This window comes from Pipistrellus kuhlii, unplaced genomic scaffold (assembly GCF_014108245.1).
Source record: "Pipistrellus kuhlii isolate mPipKuh1 unplaced genomic scaffold, mPipKuh1.p scaffold_m20_p_81, whole genome shotgun sequence".
Taxonomy (NCBI): domain Eukaryota; kingdom Metazoa; phylum Chordata; class Mammalia; order Chiroptera; family Vespertilionidae; genus Pipistrellus; species Pipistrellus kuhlii.
In genome coordinates, this window is record NW_023425586.1 from 287,190 (window position 1) to 302,311 (window position 15,122).

General features: G+C 65.4%; 2 protein-coding genes across 4 annotated transcripts; both read right to left on the minus strand.

Annotated features, from left to right (window-relative positions):
- Positions 1–327: 327 nt before the first annotated feature.
- On the minus strand, positions 328–4,688 carry LOC118712077 (cytochrome P450 2D14). Its single transcript, XM_036425507.2, has 9 exons — positions 4,399–4,688; positions 3,449–3,620; positions 2,813–2,965; positions 2,570–2,730; positions 1,804–1,980; positions 1,542–1,683; positions 1,142–1,329; positions 687–828; positions 328–593 (listed from the first exon to the last, which is right to left on the minus strand). Exons 1-9 carry the CDS (start codon positions 4,585–4,587, stop codon positions 415–417), a joined length of 1,503 nt encoding a protein of 500 aa, XP_036281400.1. The 5' UTR covers positions 4,588–4,688; the 3' UTR covers positions 328–414.
- LOC118712078 (cytochrome P450 2D14) lies at positions 328–12,435 on the minus strand. Of its 3 annotated transcripts, XM_045577041.1 has the most exons (10): positions 12,232–12,435; positions 11,327–11,498; positions 10,882–11,034; positions 10,639–10,799; positions 10,114–10,290; positions 9,367–9,508; positions 8,967–9,154; positions 8,512–8,653; positions 8,230–8,418; positions 328–443 (listed from the first exon to the last, which is right to left on the minus strand). In XM_045577041.1, the coding sequence occupies exons 1-9, from the start codon at positions 12,418–12,420 to the stop codon at positions 8,240–8,242; spliced, it is 1,503 nt and encodes a 500-aa protein (XP_045432997.1). In that variant the 5' UTR covers positions 12,421–12,435; the 3' UTR covers positions 328–443; positions 8,230–8,239. The 3 variants fall into 3 exon arrangements, with proteins under 3 accessions (XP_045432997.1, XP_045432998.1, XP_036281401.1); XM_045577042.1 differs by lacking the exon at positions 328–443 and having other exon boundaries at positions 8,166–8,418; positions 8,512–8,614; XM_036425508.2 differs by lacking the exon at positions 328–443 and having other exon boundaries at positions 8,166–8,418.
- Between the last annotated feature and the right edge of the window lie 2,687 nt (positions 12,436–15,122).

Here is a 15,122-nt window from a genome sequence, read left to right on the forward strand (position 1 = left end):
TGGGGTGTCAGTGGGGAGCAGGCTTCTGTGTTGGCTGAGCTGCTGCCTGTGGTGCAGGGCGGTGCTGCTGGGCGGAGTGAGCATCAGGCTGGGCCAGGCCTCCGCCCCCCGGCCAGCAGGAGCCTGGGCCTGTGCAGACTGCCACCCGCCAGAGCAGCCAGCGCTGGTTTCCACGGCGCCTGGGGGTCAGCTGTCACTTCCCTGAGCCCCAGGACACCGCCTCTCACCCGGGGCCAAGTGCGGGGTGAGGTGGCTAAGGCAGGGAGGCCCTGGCCCTGGGGAGGCTGCTGAGGTGCCATCGCTGCCAGGATGGGCAAGGGGCCTGGGGGCACTCAGGAGGAAGGCTGGGGCCACCAGGCTGCTTTATTGCACAGGAGGCTCCCAGCTGAGGAGCGGGCTGGCGCGGGTGCCCCTCTAGCGGGGCAGGGCACAGAGCTGGTAGGGGTGCGGGGCCACCAGGAAGGCATAGGCCCCGTGGTCGCTGGGGCGGGGCTGCCCGGCGGGCACCGAGAAGCTGAAGCGCTGCAGGAGGCAGGTGAAGAAGAGGAAGAGCTCCATGCGGGCCAGGGGCTCCCCGAGGCAGGAGCGGCGGCCTGTGGGGGGGACAGGGGGCCGGTGAGCTGGGGCCTGGCCCTCACCCTCCAGGCTCCCTCGGGCGGGGCAGCAGGCTGGCACCCCGCAGGCACCTGCTGAGAAGGGCATGAAAGCCGGGGGTTTGACGAAGCGGCCCTGGGCGTCCAGGAAGTGCTCGGGCTGGAAGCGGAAGGGCTCCTTCCAGGCGGCCTCGTCCTTCAGCACCGACGACAGGTTGGTGATGAGCGTGGTGCCCTGGCAGGAGAGGCCGCACGGGGGGGTGGGCAGGGCTGCTGGGACCTGCCGCCCACCGAACACTCAGGGGCACACCCTGTCTGAACACGCCCGTCCCGGCACTGCCCTGTGCCTGTGGGGTCTCCCTGCCCCCGGCCCTGCATGCAGGGCTGCTCCCGCTTCGCTGTGCCTTCCCTCCGGGGGGCCCTGCCCTGCGCCCCTCCCCGCGCCCTCCAGGGTCGGCAGTGCTGGGCATGAGCGGGGCCAGGGCTGTGCTCGGGGCTGGTCAGAGCCCCCAGGGTGGGTGCTGCTGAGCGATGAGGGCCGGGCCTACCTTGGGGATGAGGAAACCCCGCACTTCCGTGTCCTGGGAGGTCATGTGGGGCACGCCCAGCGGGATGATGTCCGCAAAGCGCTGTACCTCGTGGACCACGGCCACGGTGAAGGGCATGCGGGCCTGGTCCGCCATCTCTGGTCGACGCGCTTGCCCTATGGCCTCGTCGATCTCCTTTTGGACGCGGCCTGGACAGACAGGATCCCACAGTGGTCAGGCCCGGGTGCCGGTGGGTGGGGTAGGGTGGGGGCTGGGGGCTGGCCTTGGGGGAGGGGCTTGTAGAGAAGGAAGTCACTCTGACCTCAGAGTGAGGACCCGCCTCTGTGTGTCCAAAGTGAGCTCAGGGCCCCAGGCTGTCCCTTTCCTCCCTCCCCATCCCACCGACCCCCGCCCGGCTCACGCTGCACATCCGGGTGCAGGATCATGAGCAGGAGGGCCCAGGCCAGTGTGGTCGAGGTGGTCACCATCCCAGCGGTGAACAGGTCCACCACCACCATGCGCAGGTTCTCATCGGTGAAGCTGCTCCTGGGGTTCTCCTTGGCCTGGCCAAGAGGGAGGAAGCCCCAAATGGCTCCCACAGTACACAGCAGCCTCACTGCCCACCTTGCCTGGGCTTACCACAACCAACAGCCCCCTGCCCCCCGTCCCTGGCAGCTGCCCACCTTCTCCACCTCATCCAGGAAGGCGTCAGTCAGGTCCCGGGGTGGCTGGGCTGGGTCCCGGGACATCTTGTGCTCAGTGACCAGCTCATCCAGCAAGGCCATGAAGGCCCTCTGCCCCTTGAAAACCTTGGCAGCCAGCCCCGGGATGCGCAACAGCACAGGGACCGCGTCCAGCACCTGGACAGGCACAGGAGTGGGTCCTGGGCGGTCCTTCCTGTGCCCAGGTGGTCCTCTTGACAAGTCAGCTCCCGAGGGGTCGCCACCTTGACCCTCTCCCTTGGCCTGGGCTGCCCCAAGAAACCTAAGATCTCCCGGTCGTGGCTTCTGAGGAGGGAGGTCCGGGTCCCTTGGCTCCCCTGGGGGGTCTGACCCTGGTCCGCCTCTCCCATCCGGGTATCTGTGTTTTCTCACCTCCAGGCTGTGCTCTTGCAGAGGCCTCTTCTGAATGCCCTTCTCCAACCCCTCTGAGTCACCCTCCTCCCAGGAAGCCCATGGGGGGGGGGGCATTAAAAGGGGGGTCCAGCCGAAACCGGTTTGGCTCAGTGGATAGAGCATTGGCCTGCGGACTGAAAGGTCCCAGGTTCGATTCCAGTCAAGGGCATGTACCTTGGTTGCGGGCACATCCCCGGTAGGGAGTGTGCAAGAGGCAGCTGATGTTTCTCTCTCATCCATGTTTCTAACTCTCCCTCTCCCTTCCTCTCTGTAAAAATATCAATAAAATATATATTTAAAAAATAATAAAAGGGGGGGCCCATGACTCCCCCACCTGGCGAAGGAATCCCGAATCCTCCTTCAACCCTTCCTCCATCAGGTCCAGCAGCTTTTGGAAGCGCGGGTCTTGGTACTGGAAGCGGCGCCCATAGATGAGGGAAGAGATCACGTTGCTCACCGCCTTGTTCAGGAGGGCGCTGGGGCTGAAGGGGCGCCCTGGGAGCGGGCGGGGCAGGTCAGGGGCGCGTCCGTGTGGTGCCCAGCGCTCCCCGCTGCCTGCCCTCAGCTCAGCACTCACCCGCCTGGTCCTCGAAGGCCGCACACAGGCAGGCGGCCTCCTCGGTCACCCACTGCTCCAGGGACTTCTTGCCCAGGCCGAAGTCGCGCAGGGTGGACACGGAGAAGCGCCGCTGCTCGCGCCACGCGTGCCCGTAGCGCGCGAGGATCACTCCTGGGAGCGGGCAGTGGGCGGGGCTCGGCGTGCGCAGGCCCCGCCTCTGCCCCACCCGCACCCATTGCTCTGGGCTCTCCCTCCTCCGCCAGGAACCGGCCCGGCCCGGCCCACAAGCCCCGCCCCCGCCAGCGCAGGCCCCGCCCCTCCCCCACCAATAACGCAGGCTCCTCCCCTTGCCGCCCCTCCCTATTGGCTGAGTGCACAGCAAGCCCCGCCCCCGTCAGGGCAGGCCCCACCCCTCCTCTCCCACCAATGGCGCAGGCTCCTCCCCTTGCCGCCCCTCCCTATTGGCTGAGTGCACAGCAAGCCCCGCCCCGTCAGGGCAGGCCCTACCCCTCCTCTCCCACCAATGGCGCAGGCTCCTCCCCGGCCGCCTCTTCCTATTGGCTGAGTGCTCAGCAAGCCCCGCCCCTCCGCTGGCGCCCGCCGCTCACTGCGGGCCCTGTCCCGCGGCCGCGGCCTGCCCGCCCCTCCGCTCGCCTTGCGCCTGCGGCCCGAACCCCAGATGCTCGTAGACGGGCGCGGGCGGGCGGTCTGAGGTGTCCTCGCTGCGCTGCACCAGCGCTTCGCGCACGGCCTCCAGCCCGTTGATCACGACCACGGGCGTCCAGGCCAGCTGCAGGCTGAACACGTCCCCGAAGCGGCTCCGCAGCTGCACGCGGGGGGTGCTGGGTGAGCTCTCCCGGTCTCAGGGCCCTGACCTTGCAGGACCCCAGGGCCGCCAGCAGGGAGCCATGCAAGGACTCCATCTGGCCCCGGGGCCCTGGGGTCACATCCTCCATGATCAAGGACCTCCCATCTCCCATCTATGAGTTTGCAAATGTCACCAGAATGGTCAGCAGGCCAAGTGAGCCCGTTTTACAGGGGGACCAGCTGAGGCCACAGAGGTGAGAGTGAGGCCCCAGGACCACAGAGACCGGATGGAAACGGGGCTCCTGAGCAGACTCCCCTCCCCATTCTCCCATGAGACCTTTCTCCCTGATCTAAACAGAAGGGGGCCATGCCCGGCCAGGGGGCTCAGTGGTTGAGCGTGGACCTGTGAACCAGGAGGCCACAGATTACAGGTCAGGGCACAAGCCTGGGTTGTGGGCTCCACCCCCAATCAGAAGGCAGCCAACCAATGATTCTCATTGATTATGTGTGTTTCCCTCTCCCTCTCCCTTCCTCTCTGAAATCAATAACCATATATTTAAACAGAAGGACTCAGCCTCACCTCATTTCAACCCTGTCCCAGCGGAACCCAAACCACTGCCAAGTCCCACCCCCTCTTTGACCTTTGGACAATGCGAACTGCCTCTGGGCCCTGCACTCATGTCCTCCTCAGGGCGCCTCTCACACCGCCTCCCCTGCTCAGCTCAGCTCCTGTCCAGCCTGTGGCTTCACGCCCACCCTGCCCGCTGCGAGGAGGGTCCCGGTGGCCGCCCCCTCACCTGGCTGACGGAGCGCAGCATGTCCCGGAAGTCCAGGTGCAGCAGGTGGCCCAGGCCTGGCAGCGGCCGGGGGCCCGGCGGGTAGCGCGCAGCCCAGCGCACACGCCGGTGCATCAGGTCCACCAGCAGCAGGAAGACGGCCGTGGCCACTGCCAGGGGCCACAGCGCCTCCCCGGGCAGCAGCCCCATGGCTGTCTCAGTGCCCTGGGGCTCCTGGGGCACACGGGCACCGCACCGCACCGCACAGGCACCTAGGACAGGACAGGCCAGGCCCTGACCGCACCCTGTGGGCGGGGCAGCCCGGGCTGTCCTAGCAGGAGCTGAGGCGGAGCCGCCCTGTGTGGGATGACCCTGTCAGTGCAGGGAGGGGCCGGGAAGGGCAGGTGCAGGGGCCGGAGAATCCCGCCCTCCTGCCCTCTCTAGGTGCTCTCCCGGGGGCGGGGGGACAGGGGGGGAGAGGAGAAGTCCACCCCGGCTCTTTCCCCAGCTCTGTCGGGCTCTGAGGAAGAACCAGGGGTTTCCAGGCTGATCCTGCCTCTGTCTCTCAGGCTCACCCCTACGTAGTCGCAGCCTCGTCCCAGAACCGTCCTTGCCTCCCCGATCGCCTGCCTCCTCACTCCCCAACAGTCAGAGCACCGTTCTTCCCAGGGTGCCTCTGGCTCAGAGCGCTGTGGCCTCTTGGTGTTGGCTTTCCATGTTTGCAAATCCTCCTTTCCTGGCCTGGCCTGGCGGTGAGCACTGCTCCCGCCCTCCGCCCCGGCCCTCCCGCTCTCCCCCAGGCCCAGCCGCCCAGAGGGTAGCTTGCTGGGGCCCAGCTGGGCCGCCCTGCATCTCGCCTGGCCAGGGCTCGGATGGTCTCCTGCCCGCTGGTGCCCAGGTGCTGGGCTGGGCCCGCAGCAGGGGGAAGGTGAGCGGGCCCCGCGCCCTGGGACTTGTGCACAGGGGCGGTGGCCACGCCAGGCCAGCAGCGCAGAGACTGCTGTGCAGAGCTGAGTGATGTTTAAATGCTGACGGGAAGGAGCCATTGGAGGAGGAAAGGCTGAATATAGGAGAGAGGAGGCCCCCAGACGCCCAGGTTGGAATGCAGCATGGAGGGGTGGCCTCAGAGGGGAGGCAGCCACTCCGGAGGAGGAATTGGCCTGTGAGAAGCAGGGAATGAAGGGGAGGGGTTGGTGGCAGGAGGTGAAGGGAACTGGCATCTGATGAAGCTTTGAGTCTTTGGCGAGGTTTGAACCAGCCCCTGAGGGGATGGGCGCTGACTCGGAAGCGGAGGCTCCCTGGCTTCCTCCAGGGTCCAGCTCACACTGGAGACCTTGACTTTGCCATGGTGCCAATTTGTAGGGAATGCTGACCCTGTAGCGGGGGTTCCAGACAGAATAGTTTGAGGAAGCTAGGAATCGCCCTCAGGACTGCCCAAAGTATCCGCAGAATGCTCTGTAACCCAGAAAATACTGGAAACTGTTTTAATCCATTTTTATTTACTAGTGACTCAGTGCATGAAATTCGTGTACATTAAAAGGGGATTGATTAAAGGAAATAATTTAATATTGCTATTTGCCCTTTCTCTATAATAGAAGTATCAGAGGCGAAAGAAAATTAGTAAAATGCATATGAAAACCTTCTTCCTGTCAGAGTCTGGGGCTCACCACGGACCCTGAGTCAAGTCCCCAACCACCCACATGCTCCTCAAAATTGTGTGAGACCCAGATCTGCGCCACCCCCCCCACCCCCATTGGACTAGATCCAGACCTGGCCAGTCCCACCCTTGTCAAGCTCTGTTGGGCAGGGGGCATAGACTCAAGTGCCCTGGCCCAGGGCTGGGATGGGGGCATGGCCTGAGGTCCCCCAGCCTGGCGCAGGGTGGGGGGAGCAGCCCAGCACCAGGACAGGAAGCGCACCTTGAGGTCCCATCAGGGGGGCGGGGAGGGTGTAGCCTTGGTCCCTCCTGATTGCTCATTAAGGCTCCTGTGGGAACTTGGCTTCAGCTGTGGGTGCAGCCATGTTTGTGATGGTCAATTAGCACGTTCCCTCTTTATTAGATAGGATGATTATCACTGACCACCTACACCTGGGGCATTTTATACCCAATGTGCAACAGAGCTATACCTTTCTCCATCCTATCCTGCCGCCTTGTCCCATTGTCTTCCCTGGGACCTGCCTTCCCAGCGCTGAGGCACAGAAACCATCTTGTTCTGAGCATTTCCCAGGCTCCGGTGCTGGTCCCTCCCTCCTCGGGCCTGTGGTGACTGCTGCAGCCCGAGGCCGGGAGCACTGGGCCCGGGCCTGTGAGGCATTGACTGAGGCCTGTTCTTCCTTCTCAGACTGAAGATGGTGTTCGGTATTTGCGGCCAGAAGGAGAGGTACCGTTTGGGTGCGGCCTGTTACCACACCCGAATGACCAGGAAGGGGCGCCCCCCCTTGGGCCCAGGAGGAAGGGAAAACAGGGTTCTCCGTCAGCTTTGCCCTGACGGTTAGAGTGTCTCTGGGACTCAGAATCGGGTGGAGGGCCTGGTTCTGGTAGGTGGGACATGAGGGAGGGAGTGTGTGTGTGTGCGTGTGTGTGAGGGGGTGAGGGTTCTGGAGAAATTCCTCTTTTCCTAAAGAGTCAAAACAAAGGCCCTAGAGTCAAACATTTCTCTGCCTAAAGGCAGCGGTCACGCTGCAGGTCCCCGAGTCCCGGGTCCTCAGGGCTCAGTGCTGCCCGCCACCAGGGCCAGCGCCCTCAGCTGTCCCCACCGCCTCCCTTCTCTCTCCTTGTCCCGCAGTCCACAGGAGAGACCTTGAGGCCGCTGTGGGGGCTGATGGACAAGTGCTACCCCGTGGCCACTCAGGTGGGTGAGGCGGGCTCTTCCCCTGAGGGGCGGCTGTCGGGGCACCCTGTCCTGGGCGGACACCCTGAGAGGCTGGGTGGGTGGTGGCGGGGGTGACTCCCAGCACCCATGGCCGTTTCTCTCTGCAGAGACGCAGAGTGAGGAGTGGGAAGAAGCAGGCCCCCGAGGTAAGAGCCTCCCTGGAAGGCTCTCCGTCAGCTGCGAGGCCCAGGGAGGCCGCTCAGGGCCTGCAGCCGGGGGTGGGGCAGGTCCCTCCAGGACGTCAGCACCCGCCCCCACTGCGCCCCATGTGGGGGTGGGAGGGTCGAGGCGTTCTGTGTGATGCCCACTTCTCTCCTGGCAGGCCTCTCCCAGGACTGTGCTGGGGTTCGAGCCCAGACAAGTGCCTCCAGATCCAGCCTGGCCAGGAGACAGCTCTTTCCTGGCAGGGGCTGGGCCGCAGGCCTGGGAACGTGGCTGTTCAATGTTGGGGTGACTCAGAGGCTCAGGGAGGGGGCTGGCTCCTGGGCTGCCATTAGGCTTCCCAGGGAGAGCTCCGCCCCCATCACTGAGCCTGGGTGTTAACGGGAACATCACTTCCAGCCCTCCTGACCATTTGGGGTGTCAGTGGGGAGCAGGCTTCTGTGTTGGCTGAGCTGCTGCCTGTGGTGCAGGGCGGTGCTGCTGGGCGGAGTGAGCATCAGGCTGGGCCAGGCCTCCGCCCCCCGGCCAGCAGGAGCCTGGGCCTGTGCAGACTGCCACCCGCCAGAGCAGCCAGCGCTGGTTTCCACGGCGCCTGGGGGTCAGCTGTCACTTCCCTGAGCCCCAGGACACCGCCTCTCACCCGGGGCCAAGTGCGGGGTGAGGTGGCTAAGGCAGGGAGGCCCTGGCCCTGGGGAGGCTGCTGAGGTGCCATCGCTGCCAGGATGGGCAAGGGGCCTGGGGGCACTCAGGAGGAAGGCTGGGGCCACCAGGCTGCTTTATTGCACAGGAGGCTCCCAGCTGAGGAGCGGGCTGGGGCGGGTGCCCCTCTAGCGGGGCAGGGCACAGAGCTGGTAGGGGTGCGGGGCCACCAGGAAGGCATAGGCCCCGTGGTCGCTGGGGCGGGGCTGCCCGGCGGGCACCGAGAAGCTGAAGCGCTGCAGGAGGCAGGTGAAGAAGAGGAAGAGCTCCATGCGGGCCAGGGGCTCCCCGAGGCAGGAGCGGCGGCCTGTGGGGGGGACAGGGGGCCGGTGAGCTGGGGCCTGGCCCTCACCCTCCAGGCTCCCTCGGGCGGGGCAGCAGGCTGGCACCCCGCAGGCACCTGCTGAGAAGGGCATGAAAGCCGGGGGTTTGACGAAGCGGCCCTGGGCGTCCAGGAAGTGCTCGGGCTGGAAGCGGAAGGGCTCCTTCCAGGCGGCCTCGTCCTTCAGCACCGACGACAGGTTGGTGATGAGCGTGGTGCCCTGGCAGGAGAGGCCGCACGGGGGGGTGGGCAGGGCTGCTGGTACCTGCCGCCCACCGAACACTCAGGGGCACACCCTGTCTGAACACGCCCGTCCCGGCACCGCCCTGTGCCTGTGGGGTCTCCCTGCCCCCGGCCCTGCATGCAGGGCTGCTCCCGCTTCGCTGTGCCTTCCCTCCGGGGGGCCCTGCCCTGCGCCCCTCCCCGCGCCCTCCAGGGTCGGCAGTGCTGGGCATGAGCGGGGCCAGGGCTGCGCTCGGGGCTGGTCAGAGCCCCCAGGGTGGGTGCTGCTGAGCGATGAGGGCCGGGCCTACCTTGGGGATGAGGAAACCCCGCACTTCCGTGTCCTGGGAGGTCATGTGGGGCACGCCCAGCGGGATGATGTCCGCAAAGCGCTGTACCTCGTGGACCACGGCCACGGTGAAGGGCATGCGGGCCTGGTCCGCCATCTCTGGTCGGCGCGCTTGCCCTATGGCCTCGTCGATCTCCTTTTGGACGCGGCCTGGACAGACAGGATCCCACAGTGGTCAGGCCCGGGTGGCGGTGGGTGGGGTAGGGTGGGGGCTGGGCTCTGGCCTCGGGGGAGGGGCTTGTAGAGAAGGAAGTCACTCTGACCTCAGAGTGAGGACCCGCCTCTGTGTGTCCAAAGGGAGCTCAGGGCCCCAGGCTGTCCCTTTCCTCCCTCCCCATCCCACCGACCCCCGCCCGGCTCACGCTGCACATCCGGGTGCAGGATCATGAGCAGGAGGGCCCAGGCCAGTGTGGTCGAGGTGGTCACCATCCCAGCGAAGAACAGGTCCGCCACCACCATGCGCAGGTTCTCATCGGTGAAGCTGCTCCTGGGGTTCTCCTTGGCCTGGCCATGCAGAGGGGGGCTCGGGCAGAGGGAGGAAGCCCCAAACGGCTCCCACAGTGCACAGCCGCCTCGGTGCCCGACCCTGGGTGACACTGGCTCCCCTTGTCTGGGCTCACCCAATGGCACAACCAAAAGTCCCCTGCCCCCCGTTAGTGGGAATTTCTGAGCATGCTTCCAGAGAGGCCGTGGGCTAGGCCCCAGATGGAGCTGTCAGTGCTGACACGAGGCCAGGCCTTGAGATAATGGTCTCATGGACCCCTCTCAGCACATAGGCCTTCTTTCATAGAACACTGCCAGCTTTCTGAAGAACAGGACGACCTTTTGAATAACATGGTCATCAATGGCATGACTCTGAAGTTGCTTGGGAAGAACTTTTGTCTTTTGTTGCTTGTTCTGCAAGAACAGGATGTGGTTAATGTGCTTAAAAGCAGTCCTACACAAAGGGTCACTGCTGCTCTCTGGACTCCGGGCGTGGAGAAAGACAGAGCCGTTGTCGGCCAGCCGGCTAATAAAGGCTCCCTAAATTTCAATTTGGTCTGGGCTCCAGTGATCATTAACTCATCTTTTCTCCACAACACCCCCCATCCCTGGCAGCTGCCCCTCACCTTTTCCACCTCATCCAGGAAGGCGTCAGTCAGGTCCCGGGGTGGCTGGGCTGGGTCCCGGGTCATCTTGTGCTCAGTGACCAGCTCATCCAGCAAGGCCATGAAGGCCCTCTGCCCCTTGAAGACCTTGGCAGACAGCCCCGGGATGCGCAGCAGCACAGGGAGGGCGCCCAGCACCTGGACAGGCACAGGAGTGGGTCCTGGGCGGTCCTTCCTGTGCCCAGGTGGTCCTCTTGACAAGTCAGCTCCCGAGGGGTCATCTCCTCGACCCTCTCCCTTGGCCTGGGCTGCCCCAAGAAACCTAAGATCTCCCAGTCGTGGCTTCTGAGGAGGGAGGTCCGGGTTCCTTGGCTCCCCTGCGGGGTCTGACCCTGGTCCGCCTCTCCCATCCGGGTATCTGCGTTTTCTCACCTCCAGGCTGTGTTCTTGCAGAGGCCTCTTCTGAACGCCCTTTTCCAAGCCCTCTGAGTCACCCTCCTCCCAGGAGGCCCACCGGGGTGGGGTGGGGGGTGCAGAACTCCCCACCTGACGCAGAGGTCTGGACTCCTCCTTCAACCCTTCCTCCATCAGGTCCAGCAGCTTGAGGAAGCGCGGGTCTTGGTACTGGAAGCGGCGCCCATAGATGAGGGAAGAGATCACGTTGCTCACCGCCTTGTTCAGGAGGGCGCTGGGGCTGAAGGGGCGCCCTGGGAGCGGGCGGGGCTGGTCAGGGGCGCGTCCGTGTGGTGCCCAGCGCTCCCCGCTGCCTGCCCTCAGCTCAGCACTCACCCGCCTGGTCCTCGAAGGCCGCACACAGGCAGGCGGCCTCCTCGGTCACCCACTGCTCCAGGGACTTCTTGCCCAGGCCGAAGTCGCGCAGGGTGGACACGGAGAAGCGCCGCTGCTCGCGCCACGCGTGCCCGTAGCGCGCGAGGATCACTCCTGGGAGCGGGCAGTGGGCGGGGCTCGGCGTGCGCAGGCCCCGCCTCTGCCCCACCCGCACCCATTGCTCTGGGCTCTCCCTCCTCCGCCAGGAACCGGCCCGGCCCGGCCCACAAGCCCCGCCCCCGCCAGCGCAGGCCCCGCCCCTCCCCCCACCAATGGCGCAGGCTCCTCCCCGGCCGCCTCTCCCTATTGGCTGAGTGCTCAGCAAGCCCCGCCCCTCCTCCGCTGGCGCCCGCCGCTCACTGCGGGCCCTGTCCCGCGGCCACGGCCTGCCCGCCCCTCCGCTCGCCTTGCGCCTGCGGCCCGAACCCCAGATGCTCGTAGGTGGGGGTGGGCGGGCGGTCAGAGGTGTCCTCGCTGCGCTGCACCAGCGCTTCGCGCACGGCCTCCAGCCCGTTGATCACGACCACGGGCGTCCAGGCCAGCTGCAGGCTGAACACGTCCCCGAAGCGGCTCCGCAGCTGCACGCGGGGGGTGCTGGGTGAGCTCTCCCCGTCTCAGGGCCCTGACCTTGCAGGACCCCAGGGCTGCCAGCAGGGAGCGATTCAGGAACTATCTGGCCCCGGGGCCCTGGGTTTGCAAATGTCACCAGAATGGTCAGCAGGCCAAGTGAGCCCCTGTTTTACAGGGGGACCAGCTGAGGCCACAGAGGTGAGAGTGAGGCCCCAGGACCACAGAGATCGGATGGAAACGGGGCTCCTGAGCAGACTCCCCTCCCCATTCTCCCATGAGACCTTTCTCCCTGATCTAAACAGAAGGGGGCCATGCCCGGCCAGGGGGCTCAGTGGTTGAGCGTGGACCTGTGAACCAGGAGGCCACAGATTACAGGTCAGGGCACAAGCCTGGGTTGTGGGCTCCACCCCCAATCAGAAGGCAGCCAACCAATGATTCTCATTGATCATGTGTGTTTCCCTCTCCCTCTCCCTTCCTCTCTGAAATCAATAACCATATATTTAAACAGAAGGACTCAGCCTCACCTCATTTCAACCCTGTCCCAGCGGAACCCAAACCACTGCCAAGTCCCACCCCCTCTTTGACCTTTGGACAATGCGAACTGCCTCTGGGCCCTGCACTCATGTCCTCCTCAGGGCGCCTCTCACACCGCCTCCCCTGCTCAGCTCAGCTCCTGTCCAGCCTGTGGCTTCACGCCCACCCTGCCCGCTGCGAGGAGGGTCCCGGTGGCCGCCCCCTCACCTGGCTGACGGAGCGCAGCATGTCCCGGAAGTCCAGGTGCAGCAGGTGGCCCAGGCCTGGCAGCGGCCGGGGGCCCGGCGGGTAGCGCGCAGCCCAGCGCACACGCCGGTGCATCAGGTCCACCAGCAGCAGGAAGACGGCCGTGGCCACTGCCAGGGGCCACAGCGCCTCCCCTGGCAGCAGCCCCATGGCTGTCTCAGTGCCCTGGGGCTCCTGGGGCACACGGGCACCGCACCGCACCGCACAGGCACCTAGGACAGGACAGGCCAGGCCCTGACCGCACCCTGTGGGCGGGGCAGCCCGGGCTGTCCTAGCAGGAGCTGAGGCGGAGCCGCCTGTGTGGGATGACCGTGTCAGTGCAGGGAGGGGCCGGGAAGGGCAGGTGCAGGGGCCGGAGAATCCCGCCCTCCTCTCTCCCCAGCTCTGTCGGGCTCCGAGGAAGAACCAGGGGTTTCCAGGCTGATCCTGCCTCTGTCTCTCAGGCTCACCCCTACGTGGTCGCAGCCTCGTCCCAGAACCGTCCCTGCCTCCCCGATCGCCTGCCTCCTCACTCCCCAACAGTCAGAGCACCGTTCTTCCCAGGGTGCCTCTGGCTCAGAGCGCTGTGGCCTCTTGGTGTTGGCTTTCCATGTTTGCAAATCCCGCCTGGCCTGCCTGGCCTCCCGCTCTTCCCCAGGCCCCAGTGTGCGTGGCCAGGGCTTGGATGGTCTCCTGCCCGCTGGTGCCCAGGTGCTGGGTGCTGGGCTGGGCCTGCAGCAGGGGGAAGGCGAGGGGCCCCTGCTCCCCGGTGCTGGTCCACAGGAAAGGTGGCGACGCCAGGCCAGCTGTGCAGACTGTGTGAGGGTCGTGGGGCACTGTCCCCAGCTGGAGCAGGACTTTCTGGGGAGAATTCACGGGGACTTGGCTTTGGCACTGCAAGCCCAGGTGACCTGCCTGGGGCCAAAGCGGAGCCCTGTGCAGGGCGTGCGGAGCGGGCGGGAGGCAGCTGGAGGCCGGGCTTCACCAGCTGGCTGGGCACTGCGCTGGAGAGACCGGGGGTCCCTGGGCCTCCAGGAGGCAGGGAGACCAGTCTTGAGGCCACACAATAGACCAGGAGGGCAAGACTCACAGGCCCCCTGGGGACTTCTGGGGTCCAGCCTGTGGCTTCTCCCCTGGCCCCGTCCCAGGAGGCAGCACTTCCCGCCAGGACTGTCAGTCAGGGGGTTCGCGGGCGCCTGCGAGTGGCCCTCCATAGATTGCCTTCATGCAGCCTTTGGGTGGGTGTCCTGCTCCCCAGCAGTCACCCGGCGGGGGGGAGGGCAGTGAGGGACACCCTGCCCTCCCCCTGCCCTTCCCGCCGGGGGCTGCGGCCCAGCACAGGCAGTCAGGCGCCCTGAGGCAGGAGGCCCGGCCCGTGGCCCTGTTGTTGAGGCAGCTTCTGAGGTCAGGCACTGGCTGCTGTTCACCCCGTGTCCCCCCGCAGCCTAAGGCAGGCGGCTCCCTGTCCCCAAGGCACAGCGGGGTCCCGGGAATCGCTCGGGTCACAGTGACGGAGCAGCCCGGCCATCGGGAACCCAGCGCTGAGCTCCTGCTGCGCAGTGTGGGCCTGACCTCTCCGGGCCAGTCCCGTTATTCCCTTAGAATCACCTTTTCTACCCCCCCCCCCCCCGGGGCACGAAGGTCACCGGTGGTCCATGCACGGGCCGCTGGACACTGCGACCGAGGCTGAGGCCCGCGTGACGCCAGAACGATGGCGGAGCAGAGCGCGCGGGGCCCGGCCCCCGGGCGCGGTGACCGGCCAGGGCCCCCGAAGCGCCGCGGAGCAGCCCCCTCGGGAGCTGGGGAAAGCGGGCGGGAGCGGCCGCGCCCTGGGCGTCGGGAAAGCCGGTGGCGTCCGGCTCACTGTGCCCCTCCCCGCGCGGCCCAAACGCCCGCGCCTCCTCCCGGGCAGAACCTGCGTCCAGTTCAGCTCGCGGGGCGCCAGGCCCCCGGCTCACCTGACCGGCGGCGGCCTCGGCGCGGAGGCCCGGCGGGCGGCTGCAGTCCCGCGGGCCGACGCCGGGGGCGCAGGAGTTCGCGGCCGGGCGGCGGGCGGGCGGGGCTGGCAGGGCCCGCCTCCCAGCGGCTTTACGGGCGCCGGCTTCCGCTTGGCAGGAGGAAAGATCCCCGAGATCCCGAGATCGGTTGCACAACAACGTGAATGGATGAGCACTTCCGAGCTGCACACGGATTGGTTAAGATGGTAAATTTTGTTTTAAGCCACAACTTTCAAAACAAAACATGCTTTTACCACGTGACCCAGCAATCACACTCTCATGTCCCAGCAGAAATAGGATGTGTATAGCGGCGTTATTCCTAATCGCCCCAACTTGGAAGCAACCAAGGCGCCCTCCATTAAGGGAACGGATACACTGATACTTCCGGGCAATGGAGCAGCGTCCAGGACCAAAATTCTGAACGGAGCGCTGGGCCCTGGCCAGGTAGTTCAGCTGGTTAGAGCGGTGGTCGGCAAACTCATTAGTCAGCAGAGTCAAATATCAGCAGGACAATGATTGAAATTTCTTTTAAGAGCCCAGTTTTTAAATTTAAACTTCTTCTAACACTTCTTCAAAATAAACTCGCCCAGGCCGTGGTATTTTGTGGAAGAGCCACACTCAAGAGGCCAAAGAGCTGCTGCATGTGGCTCGAGAGCCGCAGTTTGCTGACCACTGGGTTAGAGCATCAGTTTCGGGTTTGATCCTGTCAGGGCACATGAATGTATAAATAAGTAAAAAAATAGATGTTTCTCTCTTCCTTCCTCTCTCTCTAAAACTAATAAATAAAATGAGCCGCCAGCAGAAACCTGTTTGGCTCAGTGGATAGAGCGTCAGCCTGCGGACTGAAGGGTCCCAGGTTTGATCACGTCAAGGGCA